This window comes from Podarcis liolepis (assembly GCF_965112155.1).
Source record: "Podarcis liolepis genome assembly, chromosome: 15".
NCBI classification, from domain to species: Eukaryota; Metazoa; Chordata; class Lepidosauria; order Squamata; family Lacertidae; genus Podarcis; species Podarcis liolepis.
Window position 1 is genome coordinate 27,744,667 of NC_139566.1, and position 16,729 is coordinate 27,761,395.

Genomic DNA, 16,729 nt, shown 5'->3' on the forward strand with positions numbered 1-16,729 from the left:
TCTTTAAAGGCCCTCCCCTGTTTTAACACTTCGGGGTTTTGTTTTGTTTTTTGCTTCCTCTCAGCTATTCCCCATCTTTCCTTTTCAAGAGTGATGATGCTTCCTTTAAACATCTGTTGCCATGGTACCTTTATATTCCCAACATTCCCCCTTCTACGTTATTAACAGAGGAGTCAGCCCTTCAAATCCTGCCAGCGTATAGGAGTACAGTATTACCTAACAGCTAGGTAGAATATGACCCAGTTAACTCAGAGTAGACCCAGTAAAATTAAGTTTCAGCAGGGCTGTTCTTGAGTATGACAGACTTTGGATGCAACTCAGTTGTTTTAAGAGTGATTTTATCCCCCCCCAAAAAACCCCCCAACAACAACCCTACTGAATTTTCATTTATTTCAATGGGCCAAACAACGCAGCGATCCTGCTAAAACTAGCAGGCCAGGTATCTCAGAGATCATCCATTCCAACCTCCCTGCTATAGCATCCCTGACAGGTTGACATCCAGTTTCTGCTTACAAACCTCTTAACCTTGGAGAAGACACCTTCTTCCAAGGCAGCTAATTTCACTGCTAAACAGCTTGCACTGTCAGGTTGGTCTTGCAAATGTTTAATCAATATCTAGGGGGTTGGCCTCTGGAGTGAGAGAAAACAAATATGGCAGCCTTTCAAAGATTTGTCTCCCTCCTAAGCTCAGCATAGGCTATCAGTGGCTGGTGCCCATTGGGACTGCTGGGCAGAATACAGGAATCCAAAGAGCCAAGGTGGCACCAGAGTCAATCAGTTTCATCCCCATCTTACCTGCTGAGATTTGCAAAACTCATTGGGAAGCAGGCAGTGCAAACCACTAGACTGTTTTTATAAGTAGGTGGAGCATGGCTCATGGTGCAGACTGAGGATGGTGGGGCAGTGCCCCATTTGTAGCCTCCACTGGCATAACCCTTTCTCACATGACCTGTTGGACCCAGCTCCATTTTTCTCTCCCATCCCTGGATTTGTTCCAGTTTGTCAACATCTTGAAGAAGCATCTCTACCCCCATCTATCAGCCTGGACACTGAGATCCAGCTCCAAGGGCCTTCTGGGGGTTCCCTCACTGTGAGAAGTGAATTTACAGGGAACCAGGCAGAGGGCCTTCTCGGTAGTGGCACCCGCCCTGTGGAACAGCCTCCCATTAGTTGTCAAGGTAATAAACAACTACAGGCTGCAACCATTTTAGGTGCGTCCAACTGACGCACTACCACTGACACATGGGGCGGAGCGGGCTTCTGTGCACTCTGCTGACACAGGGGTCAGAAATTGAACCCCTGCGCAAAACGGTTGCTTTCTGTATACAATACTTAGAAGACATCTGAAGGCAACTCTGTATAGGGAAGTTTTTAATGCTTGATGTATCACTGTGTTTTTATTTTGCACCCCAGATGGCTGCTGCTGCTGCTACTAATACTAATTTTATCATTCGGTGCAGAGGAAATAAAGAACACATTTTATAATATGGGGCCAGAATATCTTCCTTGGGTGAGGGGGCTTGCCTGGGGCAGCACTTTGAGAACCGCTGAGGTTGTGGAAGGGCCTTTTGCCAGGCAGGGGTAGCAAGGACCTCGGTCAATTAAAAACTGAATGTCCCACATCCAGGGCTGTAGCTAAGGGGTGGTGAGGTAGGCCCCCGCTAGGGGTGCAGGCTGGGGGACGACGCAAAATTGGCTAAAAAATGTCCATAAATATGTCTATACAGTGGTGCCCCGCAAGACAAATGCCTCGCAAAACGAAAAACTCGCTAGACGAAAGGGTTTTTCGGTTTTTGCGTTGCTTCGCTAGACGAATTTCCCTATGGGCTTGCTTCGCAAGACGAAAACGTCTTGCGAGTTCGCTTTTTTCTTAAAGCCGCTTGAAGAGGCGCAGTTGCGACGGACCGTGCTTCGCAAGACAAAAAACATCGCAAGACGAAAAGACTCGCGGAACGAATTTCGTCTTGCGAGGCACCACTGTAAATACAAATATCGATCATTGCCTCATAAGAAAAGGTTTTAAATAGAGGGTGAATTGAATGGGTGGGGTGGAGTTGGAGGAGAGGCAGAAAGAAGAGTTAATTTTTCCGTGGCTAGGGGGCACAATCTGGACAGTTCTGCCAGGCCCATGATCACCTAGCTACGGCTCTAGCCATATCCACACAACACCTATTAGCTCAATCTCTGCACTAATGAGACAGTGGCAGGGAGATGTAAATTCAAACCCACCATAAGGAACAATTTTTTCTGCAAATAAGGAATGGGAAATTAGTAACCCGAGTTCAGCACTGAGCTAGATGGACCAATGGTCTGACCCACAAAGCATTGTCCATTTTGAGTGGTTTGAGAGAGATCAGGGATCGGTAGCCCCCTGCTTCTTGCCTTCATGGCTCATGGTCAACACCTCACCCTTGGGTGGGGGGGCTCAGTAACTTAAAGGGTAAAGGGACCCCTGACCATTAGGTCCAGTCATGACAGACTCTCGGGTTGCGGCACTCATCTCGCTTTATTGGCCGAGGGAGCTGGCGTGCAGCTTCTGGGTCATGTGGCCAGCGTGACTAAGCCGTTTCTGGCAAACCAGAGCAGCGCACAGAAACGCCGTTTACCTTCCCGCTGGAGTGGTACCTATTTATCTACTTGCACTTTGACGTGCTTTCGAACTGCTAGGTTGGCAGGAGCTGGGACCAAACAACGGGAGCTCACCCTGTTGCGGGAATTCGAACCGCCGACCTTCTGATCGGCAGGTCCTAGGCTCTGTGGTTTAACCCGCAGCACCACCCGTGTCCTTTCTCAGTAACTTAGCAAATGACTATTGATAATGATAGCACCTGATGCTACAGTCCCTGTTTGACTTGGATTTGGGCGTATGAAATGGATTAGGGTACAGTTTGGAACATACAACCTAGGGATAGAGATTACCAGAGAGAGAAAATCTGAAAGTACTACAATGCATTAGCAATAAATATTCTAAAGTACTAGCTCCAGCTAAAAGAACTCACCCCCAAGGAATTGGCACACATATGCTTCGCTTTAGGACAGATATACTCCTCCTACACTGTTCATGAACTTCCTATTAGTGTGAGTCCTGCTGGTAGAATTGTCACACTTTGAGCTTTTGCGAATAGGTTGGGATTCTAGCTTTAGATCGAGGTGTGTATGTAGCGTAGGATTTACTGCCTGCTTAAAATTGTAATTTTACTTTCTGAAACAGTATTTACATATTCTGTCATGTTCGATTCATATAATAAACCAAGCTTTATTTGTTAATGTGTCAAGAATCTTAATGTAAAGCTCTTTGTTTGCCTCTAAAAATTACTGGGTTGCTCATCTGGCAGTTAATAGCTTGTTAGGGTCACTGGCCCAGAACAAAAAGTAAAAGCGTGTCAGGAGTTTTATTTAGGTAGGAATTGAGACAAGCACATATTCATAAATGGACACATGTTATAACTCCAGCATAAGATCCCAAACCTCTTGTTAGTGTGTAAGAATACACGAGTGCTGGACGCATGTTCAAACATACAATTATGGCACCCAGAAGGAAGGGGAAAGCACTCTGTATAATGACTTTTTTCCATTGGGAGAAGTGGGGCATAAATTTAACAATGCATTTTCAGAGTCTTCTCTATCCTGGTGGACTTTAGATAATTTGGACCGCAACTCCCATCAGCCCCAGTCCTGAGTTGTACTCCAGAACGTCTGGAGGGCACCTGGTTGGAGAAGCATGATGATTCATAGCAGAGGTGGTAGCAGCAACATTGCACTATTAAACCTCTGTGGTTGGAGGAACTTTTGGCCCTCCAGGTGTTGCAGAACTACAACTCCCATCAGCCCTAGCAGCCTTGGGCAATGGCCAGGGATGATGGGAGCTGTAGTTCACACCTGGCAGGACAAAGGCTGTCCACACCTGTTGTATGGGGTACTGTGGTAGGAAGGAATTGAGAGGATCTTGCCCTGAGGTGGCTACAGTCAAGAAAATAGGGTTTCAACTGAGGCAGGGGATAGGAAGGGGATGGAAACAAGATACTGTTGCAGTTACATGCCATTAGGCTTAGGAATAGTAAGCAACATGTTTTGGGAATGGGGAGAGAATATAAACCTGGGGTTCTCACACATTTCCCCCAAAGATCCCTTCAAAATTTCAGAGGGTCTTGGCAGCACACTTATTACTATTTTTTTGCCTGTTGTAATGCAAGGTTCTTAATTAATTAATCCATTATTATTATTATGTTCTGTGTTTTGTGTTTTAACGTTGTAAGCCATTCTGTCATCTTCTGGTGAAGGGTGGTATATAATTTTAATAATAGTGTGCCGTGTTAGATTCTGTCTTGTTTTTAATTGCTTCTCTTATTTCTTTTATTTTGTCTTTAATTATATAGTATTCCACAGAAGTCAAACAGTAGGATTTAAAACTCTATATTTTTATCACTTCTGGAATTAAAATGGCAACATCATGAAAGATAAGATAGATAAGAAAAGGCTAATTCTAAGTATATAACGAGATGGACCTACCACCTGAATGAGAGCCGCAGTTTGGGAGCTCCTGATAGAAATAAAGCCTTATTTATTAACAGGTCTCTCTATATGCCTTGTAGGCCCAGACCTGAGCGTAGTAGCGAGGGTGGGGTCTGCGCCTCCTGCAATACCGTCTCCCGGCCATTAGGCGGGAGGAGTCCTTACGGCGATGCTTAAGCTGTCTCCTTTGGTTTCCTCTCTGGCCTCCTTACTCTATGGTAGCGTCCTCGCTCCCCTCCTTCCAGGAGTCATGGGTGGAGCGTGATGACAACAGAGAGGCAGGGGTAAGTCTCGCACTCCGCACGCGCCCCCCTGCCGGGCTTTTGTTAGAAGTCTCGCGAGAACCTGTGCTTTGGGCGCATGCGCCTTGCCACAGGCCTGAGGAGAGCCGTCCGTGAGGCACCGCCACCGCCATCATGAGCACGACGTTGGCCAAGATCGCCGAGATAGAGGCCGAGGTAACCCAACCAGCGGCGACTGAAAGGCTCCTCGGCTCTCCCTGTGGGGCCCCAACCAGCGGCTCCGCCCCGCCCAACTGGGCTGTGGAGGAGTCGTGGTCGCGGCTCAGTAGAGCCTCCGTGCACTGCGGCAGTCTATCTGCTGGGGGTCAACAATGCGGGAGGCTGGTAGAAGCTTGTTGGACTGAGGTCGAATAGTATTCATGACCCCCATCCTGGTGCTTTCCAGATGTTCCTGGAGTGCAGCTCCCATCCTTATCGCTGAGCATTGCCGTGTTGGCTGATGGGATTCGGAGTCCCCAGCAGTACCTGGGAGACACCATGTTGGGCAAGGCTGGAGCCCAGGGGAGGGAGATACAGGGAGATACAGTGGTACGTCGGGTTACACTGGTACCTCGGGTTACATACGCTTCAGGTTACAGACGCCGCTAACCCAGAAATATTACCTCAGGTTAAGAACTTTGCTTCAGGATGAGAACAGAAATCGGGCTCCGGCAGCAGCAGGTGGCCCCATTAGCTAAAGTGGTGCTTCAGGTTAGGAACAGTTTCAGGTTAAGAATGGACCTCCAGAACGAATTAAGTACTTAACCTGAGGTACAACTGAACTTAATTCATTCTGGAGGTCCGTTCTTAACCTGAAACTGTTCTTAACCTAAAGTACCACTTTAGCTAATGGGGCCTCCCGCTGCAGCCACGCCACCAAAGCCCAATTTCTGTTTTTAACCTGAAGCACTATTTCTGGGTTAGCGGAGTGTGTAACCTGAAGCATATGTAACCTAAAGTGTATGTAACCCGAGATACCACTGTACTTATTTGTTTTGTGCGTGAGGCCCCCCCTCTCCGCTTTCCACCCTTGTATCTGTTTGTTTATGCTCTGAGACTCCTTGGGCCCTGCCTAAGGGTATATAAAATTAATAAATAAATAGGAATAAAGAGCACTGGCCCTGCCTGGTGCTAAGGGTGGCTGAATGAAGTTGGAGGCTGGTGGGCTTGTGTCTTCTGAGCACAATGCAGACAGGCCTCCTTGCCCCAATAAAAAAACGGATAGCTGTGGCTTAGGTGGCTTGTGAAGAGCCATTGCTGGATGGAGCCCGTAGGAGTTGCAATACCAGGTTGGCTCGGTGTTTTTCAAACTTGGGTCTCCAGCTGTTGTTGCAGTACAACTCCCATCATCCCTAGCTAGCAGGACCAGCGGTCAGGGATGATGGGAATTGTAGTCCAACAACAGCTGGGGACCAAAGTTTGTGAAACACTGGGCCTTAGACAAACCCAAGGAGGAGACAGCAGAGGAGGGATCTATCCCAGCTATAGCCTGCAACCACTAGTAGTTAAAGCTGAAAGTGTACAGCTCACACAGTGTCACCCAGGAAGCTTCATGGCCAAGCCAGGATTTGAACCTGGATCATCCTAGTTCTAGTCCAATCCTCAGGAAAACAATAATTGTCTTGTTTGACACCTATCTTCCACAACACTGTTGGGGTTGAGCTCTGTTTCAAGTTAAGCCTTGAAAACTGCCGCCCCTGCCACCCCTCCTTCTGCCTTTGTCCAAGTTTCCTACAGATTAGGAACAATCCTCTGTAGTTCTTCTGATGGGACAGATACTCTTCCTGTCTCTCTTGCATGATTTGCAGACAACTCCTCACTCCTTTAAATCTCTTCTGTGGCAGGGAAGAGTGACCTGTGCCCTTCAATGTAATATGCAAGACCTTGGATCAAGGTTGGTGTCACCAATCTTTCCCATAAAAGTCCTGGGCTTGTGCAGCCCTCCCTGAGCTTTGTCTTCTCCCCACTCCACAGATGGCCCGCACGCAGAAGAATAAGGCCACAGCTCACCATCTGGGGCTGTTGAAGGCACGTCTGGCCAAACTGCGCCGAGAGCTCATCACCCCGAAGGGAGGTGGAGGGGGTGGTCCAGGAGAAGGTATGCACAGTATTCCAAGAGGATGGAAATGAGTGGCTCAATCCTCAAGTTGAAGTTGGAGATGGAGCTGTTTTCCTCTCGTTAGCAGAAAAAAGAATATACAAAATACACCAAAAATATGTGCACTTGCTTTGGAAATTATACAGAATTTTTATTATTTAAGATGCTGACTGTAAACTGCTGAGGTAGTGACTAGGAAGGGTAGTGACTGGTTTGAGCACTTCTGCCTACTGTCCCCCCCCCCTGCATGTTTATTCAGATGTTGAACATCTGAAGGTGGCTTATAGTTCAGGATTATATGTACACTTGGTGTCATATGCTTTTCCTCCCCTCTCCTCCTCTGGTGATGTAATACAGATTTTGCTTTAGTTTTCAGTTGGCCACAATTGCACACTGCGTCTGTACCCTAAACCATAACTGTGTGTGAATCCTAAACATAGTTAGTCTTAACTATGGTTCACTGTTGAAGTCTTCATAAACCATAGTTGGCTTGTTTCAGTAAACTGTTGCTGAGAGTAACCCCAGTTTGGACATAAGACTAAACTTCAGTTTGTTAAAAACACAAGCAAAGTTTCTGATCTCCTTGCAGCCATATTTGATCAGGAGTTGGGCTGGTGGGAAGTTGCAGGGATTTAAAGTCTTCTCACGTAATGCTAAACCATATGCCAGTGTAGCATCTGATTGGGACCTGCATTTATTATGGATGAGCAAGACTTCGAGGCTCTGATGCTTAAATAAAACCTGTTAATAAATCCTATGGGCAGATAAAAATATTTCTCTGATAGGATACCAAATCTATCTCAGGCTGAAGGTATCATCCAAGGGGGCCCAGCCTGGCTTGCTGCGATGACTCTTCTCTGGCTTTCTCCAGAGGTCTTCTCCCCTCCCTTTTCATGCTCCAACTTCCTGGAGGGGCCTGGCACAATGAAGGGGCAAGTGTAGCCCATCTCTTCTGCAGCCTGTCAGTAACAGTACTGATTTCTGCATTGAAGGTTTTGATGTTGCAAAGACTGGCGATGCCCGAATTGGTTTTGTGGGCTTCCCATCCGTGGGGAAATCCACTTTGCTGAGCAACCTTGCTGGAGTCTACTCGGAGGTCGCTGCCTATGAGTTCACCACGCTGACCACGGTGCCTGGTGTGATTCGATACAAAGGAGCAAAAATACAGGTGAGCTCTCTAGATCTGGAGTGGGAGTGTATGTGAAGGATGGAATATCTGAAATATGTATGAAGGGCCATTTTCCCCCAGTACATTTCTGGTCTAGGTGTGGAGAGTTTTCCTTTTGTTTAATTAGAGCTCAGTCTGTACGTAAAAGTGGATCTGCTTATTACGATGGCATCAGCTGACTTTTCCAAAGTCAAGCCCTCTAGCATAGTATATTCTAGCTATACCAGGAACAGCTTAACAGGATGCTCTCCAGGGATAGTGAACTACAACTCCCATCAGCCCCAGCCAGCAACAAAAAATTTCTAGAGGGCACCATGATAGCCACTCCTGATCTACACTGTTTGGCAGCAGATCTCCTGGAGATGCTTATGATGGTATCACCTTTTGTCATTAGATGTACAGGCACAAAGAGTGACAAATATATAAGAGTTAAATGGCAACGGAATGCAAACGTACAGTCTCTAACACTTCGATTAGAGCTTAAATGTAAGCAAAACAGCAGTAGTAATTGGTGACAGATTTCCTCAGCAAAGCTAAGATTATTGTGTTATTTCCTGTCAAGGAACAGGAAACCATTGCCTCTATTCCGACTCAAGTGAATGAAGCTGATCAGTATTGTTAAAATGTTTCTGCTGGTGGATTCTGGCTTGCTGATTTCTATATAATGGGTTTCTTTCCTCTTCCTTAAACGCTACAGCTTCTGGATCTTCCAGGAATTATTGAGGGTGCAAAAGACGGGAAAGGTCGTGGTCGCCAGGTCATTGCAGGTGAGGTTGTTGCTCCAGTATCAGAAATCCTTCTCTGCCCTATCCATCTTTTTGTGCTTTTGGGAAGGAGGAATCTACAGATATCTTTCTTGTCATTTGATATGTTTTGTCCACTGTGTCGTATTTTGTGAATGTTTCGTCTCTATATAAAGCAGAGGTTTGACTTTTTCCAGCTTCCTTTGCTTGCACCTGATTTGAAGAGCAGAATTTATAAGGCATTCTGGCTTGGAGAAGCAGATTACAAAACAGGAGTGAGAAGTGCAACTCTTTCTTTCCAACCTCTTTGAAGAGGCCAAGCGAGCGTCTTTTTTAATCCTTTTCTTTCTTCTCAGTTGCTCGAACCTGCAACCTTATTCTGATAGTCCTGGATGTCCTGAAGCCCCTGGGACACAAGAAGATAATTGAGAATGAGCTTGAGGGCTTTGGGATCCGACTGAACAGCAAACCTCCCAACATTGGCTTTAAGAAGAAGGACAAAGGAGGCATCAATCTCACAGCCACCGTAAGCAGGCCTGGGCAGAAAGTGTGTGCGCCTCCTGCCTTGTCACTGTGACAAGGAGAGAGTTCTTTGGATAATCTGAACGCTCTTCTGGCTGTGCCTGAGTAGTTTTGGAAGAGAGCTATTTATTTAATTAAATTTATCTGGGGACAATCCTTGCTGATCTGGACAAGGATCCCATGGCTTTGAATGAGGCCTCATTTTGACATAGATTTATTTGTGAGAACAGTAAGAGACTTTTCCTTGTTGCAATGGAAAGGGAAGTATGCTGTGCCATTAGCTGCTGGAATATGGCTAGTTGTACAGAGATGAGAGTCTCATCTGTTGCTCCACCCATTTTTGCCTCTGGCTCTGCTCATCACTGACATGAAGCCCTCTGGCTGAGAAAGGATCTTCAGATCTGTAGAGCTGCGACTTACTCACTAATTTGGTTACCACAAGCAAAGAACAGAAGCTTCTTTAAATAGCTCTTATGGAATAATAGCAAACCCAAATCTGGGTTCTTCAGAGTTACTCACCTCCTAAATATCTGAATGGTTCTTTTGTTCTTCCATTAGTGCCCACAGAGTGAGCTGGATACTGAAACTGTGAAGAGCATCTTGGCGGAGTATAAAATTCACAATGCTGATGTCACGCTGCGTAGTGATGTTACTGCAGACGACCTCATCGATGTGGTTGAAGGAAACAGGTGGGACTTGTGAATCAGACTGATTGATGAGGTTTACTAGGCTGTTGGGATTGTTTATACTGTGTCGCAGATGCCTTTCAAATTCTTCAGGGAATCAAAATCCAGTGTGTGTTATATATATTGTGCAAAGCAAGCACTTTTATCATTATGAATGCAGGCTGTTTGGGATGTGCTGGGGGGTTGTGTTTTGGGTTTTGTACTTTTGGAAATCCACTCTTGAGGAGGGTCTGATTTGTGAGGAGGCCGCCTGCCCTCCCACTAGATTCCAGTAGCAAGGAGCTGTATAATTGCTCTTTTAACTGCTGAAAGGTGTGGAATAGTTTTCTCAGTGGAAGACCAAGAGCGCAGGATGGTCTTCTTTGTTTTGGGACACTGGAACAAGTGCCAAATCTTTGTGGACACATGTGGGCACAGTAGTTATTCCAAAATACACCTGTCTTGTAACCATGATCATTCAGGAGGGACAGTAGAGAGTAATCACTAGTTTTTTTAAAAAAATAAATGTGTGCTGTCAGTGATAATTTATTCACTCTTACAGAGTTTACATCCCATGCATTTACGTGCTGAACAAAATTGACCAGATCTCCCTTGAGGAACTAGACATAATTTACAAAGTGCCTCACTGTGTTCCAATCTCTGCTCACCACCGGTGGAACTTTGATGACCTCTTGGAGAAGATCTGGGACTACCTAAAACTTGTGCGAATGTGAGTCAAGTGTTTTGCATTGTCCAGGCTGAAAGCATCTCTGGTTCCCATTCACTTAGAAATCTGCAGCTGCATTTCCTTCCCCACTGTCCTGGTTTGAGCTGGTTGACTTGCAGGCTGGTCTTTGAAGTTGGCTTCTCTTCCTGCTTTCTTGCTGTAATTGTGTTCTGTCCCATGGTGCCACATGTAAGCCCTAAAATAGCTTTGGACAGTTGTCAACAAAACCTTTGTACAATTCGGCATCATTGCAGTTTTCTGTGACAATATAAATGTGGTAGGGTGATGCCTTCAGCAAAGAGAATGGCCATTCATCGGGAATGGTGGGAATTATGGAGGACCACAGATGGGCCACTCCGGACCTTAAGGGCATTTTCAGTGCAAAAAAATGATAACTTTATGCACATTGAAAACAACAACAACAACAGTTTATTGTTATTTATACCCCGCCCATCTGGCTGGGCTTCCCTGACATCGAGAAGAGTAGGCTAGGATCTTTCTCAGTTCTCTGTGTGCTGGGAATACTTTTTTATTTTTATTTTGGTACAGGTGAGCGTTTCTTTGTGCTATCCCACCACTTGAATTCTGAAGCACTACAGTTCAGACACAAGGATTTATCTCATCTCTTTTCTGCCTTCTACAACCTTGTGCTTCTCCAGCTGTTTTGGGCAGCAGCTCCAGCCAGCGGCTAGGGATTATGGGAGTTGGAAATCTGAAAACATCTGGATGGCACCAGGTTGGAGAAAAGTACAGTGGTGCCTCGCAAGACGAAAAGAATCCGTTCTGTGATTCTCTTCGTCTAGCGGTTTTTTCGTCTTGCGAAGCAAGCCCATTGACGGATTAGCGCTATTAGCGGCTATTAGCGGCTTATCTGCTGATCGGATCAGCTGATAAGCGGCTTAGCGGCTTAGAAAAGGGGGGGAGGGGAAAAACCCCGCAGGAACTCGCAAGGCATTGTCGTCTTGCAAAGCAAGCCCATAGGAAATTCGTTTTGCGAAGCACCTCCAAAACGGAAAACTCTTTCGTCTAGCGAGTTTTCCGTCCTGCGAGGCATTCGTCTTGCGGGGCACCACTGTATTCTAGAGGGTATGACCTGAACCAGTGGGTTCAAAGTACAAGAAAGAATTTCGATAAAACAGTAGGAAGAACTTTATGTCAGCACAAGTTATTTGGAACAGCTTGCTTTAATGGTGATGGGGGACTCCCCTGCACTGGAGCTTTTAAGCAGAGGCAGGCTGGCTGGCTTCCTGTCAGGGATGCTGCAGTAGTGGGTGTCCTGCATTAGAAGAGTGTTGGGCGAGATGACCTCTGTAGTCGGTTCCAGCTCTATAATTCTGCAGACTATTACACCCCTCCTTTCTGCCAAAGGAGCCCAATATGGCAAACACAAATAATAAAGGCGATTAAAAACATCTAAAAACAATTTTAATACAGCTGCAAACTGGGAGAGATCTCTTTTTAAAAGGCTTGTTGGAAAAGGAAGGTCTTTGAGAGGCGCCAAAAAGACAATGGAGATGGCCTCTTCCTAGTATTCAAGGCGACGGAGGCCTTAGATGATGAATCTTTGCCCTGGGTAGAAGGGAAACCTTGTTTGAAATGTATCTGTGTTTTAACATGCTGTAGCATCTCCTTTTGACGAATCTAAATTTAAATTGCAGTTACACAAAGCCCAAAGGGCAGCTACCAGATTACAGCTCTCCCGTAGTCTTGCCTTACTCTCGGACCACAGTGGAGGATTTCTGCATGAAGATCCACAAAAACCTGATTAAAGAGTTTAAATAGTAAGTACGGCCTACAAAGCAGCCAATTTTCTCCCGCAGTCCTTGTAATGTCACAGCACCAGGCAACAAAAACATCGACTGAAGCTTCCTTTCAAACAGAAAATGACTAGGCATTGGGAGGTTCAGCATTTCTGTGGGAAATTAACTGTAGTCTTTTGTCTGATCGTTTTTCTATTCTCCTTGTAGTCTTAGACAGCTTCGAAAGCACTGGGTCACAAGTACATGGCTTTTCATTCAGTTTTGCAAAAAAACCCAAGCCTTTGAAGGATATTTCTCATAGTACTATCATTGTGATGGAACAACTTGTACTTTATAATTGAAAAGTGCATCAAAGGGCAGGGAAGCCATTGCAGTAGAAGGGAAGAAACAGTTATTGGTAGTGGAAGATAAATTGCCCTACTGAGTCAGAAAATAGATGGTTACAATGACATGCTACATGGCGCTACCTCAAATACTGTTTGGAAGCTCAAGCTCATGGATAGGCAAACTAAGGCCTGGGCACCGGATCCGGCCCAATCATCTTCTAGATCCAGCCCGCGGACTGTCCGGGAATTAGTGTGTTTTTACATGAGTAGAATGTGTGCATTTATTTAAAATGCATCTCTGGGTTATTTGTGGGGCATAGGAATTCGTTCATTTCCCCCCCCAAAAAAATATAGTCCGGCCCCCCCACAAGGTCTGAGGGACAGTGGATGGGCCCCCTGCTGAAAATGTTTGCTGACCCCTGCTCTAGCTGCTGCTGGGCTCTGGAGTAGCATGCAAAATCCAAATCATGTTATTCTCTGTGAACTGCTCTGGCTCCCAATTCTGAGCAAGGTTTTGATACCGACTTACAGGGTTCCAGAAATGTCTGAGACCCCCAGATGCTAGATGGGACACATCCGTTGGTATCTCCCAGGCCACCAGTTGAGATCTTTGGAGTAGGCTTCTGTCATTTTGGGCAAATAATAATAATAATAATAATAATAATTAATAATAATAATAATTAATAATAAATAAATAATTTGTGCCCTGTCCACCTGGCTGGGTTTCCCCAGCCACTCTGGGAGGCTTCCAACAAAGATGCAAAATACATTAACATGTCACACATTAAAAACTTCCCTGAACAGGGCTGCCTTCAGATGTCTTCTAAATGTCAGGTAGTTGTTTATCTCTTTGACATCTGATGGGAGGGCATTCCACAGGGCGGGCGCCACTACCGAGAAGGCCCTCTGCCTGGTTCCCTGTAGCTTTGCTTCTCGCAATGAGGGAACCACCAGTAGGCCCTTAGCCCTGGACGTCAGCGTCCGGGCAGAACGATGGGGGTGGAGACGCTCCTTCAGGTATACTGGGCTGAGTCTGTTTAGGGCTTTAAAGGTCAACACCAACACTTTGAATTGTGCTCGGAAACGTACTGGGAGCCAATGTAGGTCTTTCAAGGCCGGTGTTATGTGGTCTTGGCGGCCACCCCCAGTCACCAGTCTAGCTCCCGCATTCTGGATTAGTTGTAGTTTCTGGGTCACCTTCAAAGGTAGCCCCACGTAGAGCGCATTGCAGTAGTCCAAGTGAGAGATAACTAGAGCATGCACCACTCTGGCGAGACAGTCTGCTGGCAGGTAGGGTCTCAGCCTGCGTACCAGATGGAGCTGGTAGACAGCTGCCCTGGAAACAGAATTGACCTGCGCCTCCATGGACAGCTGAGTCCAAAATGACTCCTAGGCTGCGCACCTGGTCCTTCAGGGGCACCATTATCCCATTCAGGACAAGGGAGTCCTCCACACCCACCCGCCCACCTCCTGTCCCCCCAAAACAGTACTTCTGTCTTGACAGGATTCAACCTCAATCCATTAGCCGCCATCCATCCTCCAACAGCCTCCAGGCACTCGCACAGGACCTTCACTGGTTCTGATTTGAAAGAGAGGTAGAGCTGGGTATCATCTGCATATTGATGGACACCCAGTCCAAACCCCCGATGATCTCTTCCCAGTGGCTTCATGTAGATGTTAAAAAGCATGGGGGAAGAGGATGGAACCCTGAGGCACCCCACAAGTGAGGGCCCAGGGGTCTGAACACTCATCCCCCGCCACCACTTTCTGGACACGGCCCAGGAGGAAGGAGCGGAACCACTGTATAACAGTGCCCCCAGCCTATGCAGGGCATCCTTGAATTTATGAAATTTCCTGTTACTGAAGACGTGTCAGGTGTCATTATCACTTGTTCTGTCATTTCCTGAAGGTAGGCTGATCATGTCGGTTTGGATGTATTATCTTACTGCTGCTTTGTAGTGCTTTTTTAATAGCCAAAACTATTTTATAAGTGCTTTGTTTGCTGCTTGTTTTATATTTTATTTGTGAGGCACTCAAGAGAATTAAAGAATAGCGGCCAAGAGAGAGATTAGTGAGATTCTCTGACCTGTAGAGTATCTGAATTTCTGAGGAAGCCTCACTGCTGCTGGTCTATGTAAACTGTGGTAGTGTAGTGTCTCAACTAAACGCTTTTCTTTTTCAGTGCACTTGTGTGGGGCTCATCGGTCAAGCACAACCCACAGAAAGTTGGAAAGGATCATACCTTGGAGGATGAAGATGTCATTCAGATAGTGAAGAAATAAAAAGCTCGACTGGGCAATTAGTCATGACTCCTTCTCCTCAGTGACTGTTCAAAAGCTTGTTCTATTGCCGGATGCTTGAATATGTGTGTGTGCTCATTCCTATCTTAATCCTCCTAGGAAAGTCAGGTGTATTAGCCATGGGAGCAATGAAAATCTGTTTACTGTGTGAGGCCTTGGTCTCTATTGCTGTTTTGACTGACTGCACAGCCTCACACTAGGGCAGGGGGAAGCTAACCTGTGGCTCCTCCCCACCCACAGCAAGACTGTAGCTCCAAGCAGCCAGCCTGGCAAGGGGAAAGCACAGCCCAACAGCTGGAGGTCCACAGCTTCCCCATCCTTCCTGTAGTGTAGATAAGACATACAAGGAAGAAAATGTGCAAGCCTTCTGCTTTGCTTTGTGCATGAGGCATACGAAACTAGCATTCTTGTCATTATATGCTTGTGTAAATAAAGCATGCAGATAAAAACTTGAATATTAATTCCAGAATGGTGCTCATGCCTGGAACTTAAAACACAGTGTATGTGTATAACAAGCTTTTGCGAGTATGGGTTAAGAGCTTTGCTTTTTTCCACCTCACTCTTCCCCCGAGGATTTTAAGACTGGCACCTCTCATTGCTGTTTGAAATACCTAGAAATGTTTTCTTCAAGCTTTTCCAAAATTGACACAGCTTTGTACAAAAGGCGTCTCTGGTATACCAGTGATGATAAACAACTGCCTATGGAAAACCCCACACATCAGGTGTGTGCAAGAGCCCATTCCTGCTCCCCACTGAATGTGGCATTTAAATACAAGAGTTGCCCTGATGGTGGTGGAGGTAGAATTTAACTATCAAGATTAGACAGTCAGGAATAACCTTATCCTCACCCCAGCTGCTAGATGCGAATGGCATAATTTATCTGTGCATTATGTGAAGTTCTTCCTTTCTCACTGACTAGCATCATTGGATGACCCCTACTTCCTCTAGTGTTTACACAGTAGTATCTTTTAGTGCCCAAAAAACTCAGCTGCGCCTTTCAATTAAAAATTGGTTTCTATTCCCTTGCTGCCTCCAGGTGGAATAGTGAAATGCAAGACAGTCTTAACATGGGTGGTTAGGACCCGGACCCTTGTTCCTAGCTGCTTCCATGTAATTTAAGGGGTCAATGCCTGTAGCACACAACAGGATTAATTATAGAGTATTAGTTTTGAGGTGTCTGCCAAGATTAAGCTAACACCAGGTGCATTAATACCCCATTAGGTAGTCCAAGCCCAAGCTCCATTAGAAACTTCTAAAGCTGCTACTCAGAACTGCTGCCCAGCCCATTCACAAGCATCTTGCAATCCACACATTTTGCCACATTAAAGGTAAAGTTAAAGGGACCCCTGACTGTTAGGTCCAGTCGCAGACGACTGAGGTTGCGGCGCTCATCTCGCTTTACTGGACGAGGGAGCTGGCTTACAGCTTCCGGGTCATGTGGCCAGCATGACTAAGCCGCTTCTGGTGAACCAGAGCAGCGCACGGAAATGCCATTTACCTTCCCGCCGGAGCGGTACCTATTTATCTACTTGCACTGTGTGCTTTCAAACTGCTAGGTTGGCAGGAGCTGGGTCTGAACAACAGGAGCTCACCCTGTCGCAGGGATTCAAACCACCAACCTGATCAG

At 46.1% G+C, this 16,729-nt stretch overlaps 1 protein-coding gene and 1 long non-coding RNA gene across 2 annotated transcripts; one reads left to right on the plus strand and one right to left on the minus strand.

The window, feature by feature from the left end:
• Nucleotides 1–3,378: 3,378 nt before the first annotated feature.
• LOC310695052 lies at nt 3,379–4,645 on the minus strand. Its single transcript, XR_014519897.1, has 2 exons — nt 4,510–4,645; nt 3,379–3,707 (listed from the first exon to the last, which is right to left on the minus strand). It is a non-coding gene; the product is annotated as an uncharacterized lncRNA (long non-coding RNA).
• A 73-nt stretch (nt 4,646–4,718) lies between these two features.
• On the plus strand, nt 4,719–15,104 carry DRG1 (developmentally regulated GTP binding protein 1). The gene is made up of 9 exons (XM_083478797.1): nt 4,719–4,970; nt 6,768–6,891; nt 7,884–8,059; nt 8,757–8,826; nt 9,159–9,328; nt 9,883–10,013; nt 10,552–10,719; nt 12,375–12,497; nt 14,985–15,104. The coding sequence occupies exons 1-9, from the start codon at nt 4,929–4,931 to the stop codon at nt 15,082–15,084; spliced, it is 1,104 nt and encodes a 367-aa protein (XP_083334923.1). The 5' UTR covers nt 4,719–4,928; the 3' UTR covers nt 15,085–15,104.
• The last annotated feature ends 1,625 nt before the right edge of the window (nt 15,105–16,729 follow it).

Coding starts and splice junctions, on each gene's coding strand:
- DRG1 (XM_083478797.1), top strand. CDS start 4,929: ATGAGCACGACGTTGGCCAAGATCGCCGAGATAGAGGCCGAG. Junction 8,827..9,158: donor TGGTCGCCAGGTCATTGCAG/GTGAGGTTGTTG, acceptor CTTTCTTCTCAG/TTGCTCGAACCTGCAACCTT. Junction 9,329..9,882: donor GCATCAATCTCACAGCCACC/GTAAGCAGGCCT, acceptor TTCTTCCATTAG/TGCCCACAGAGTGAGCTGGA.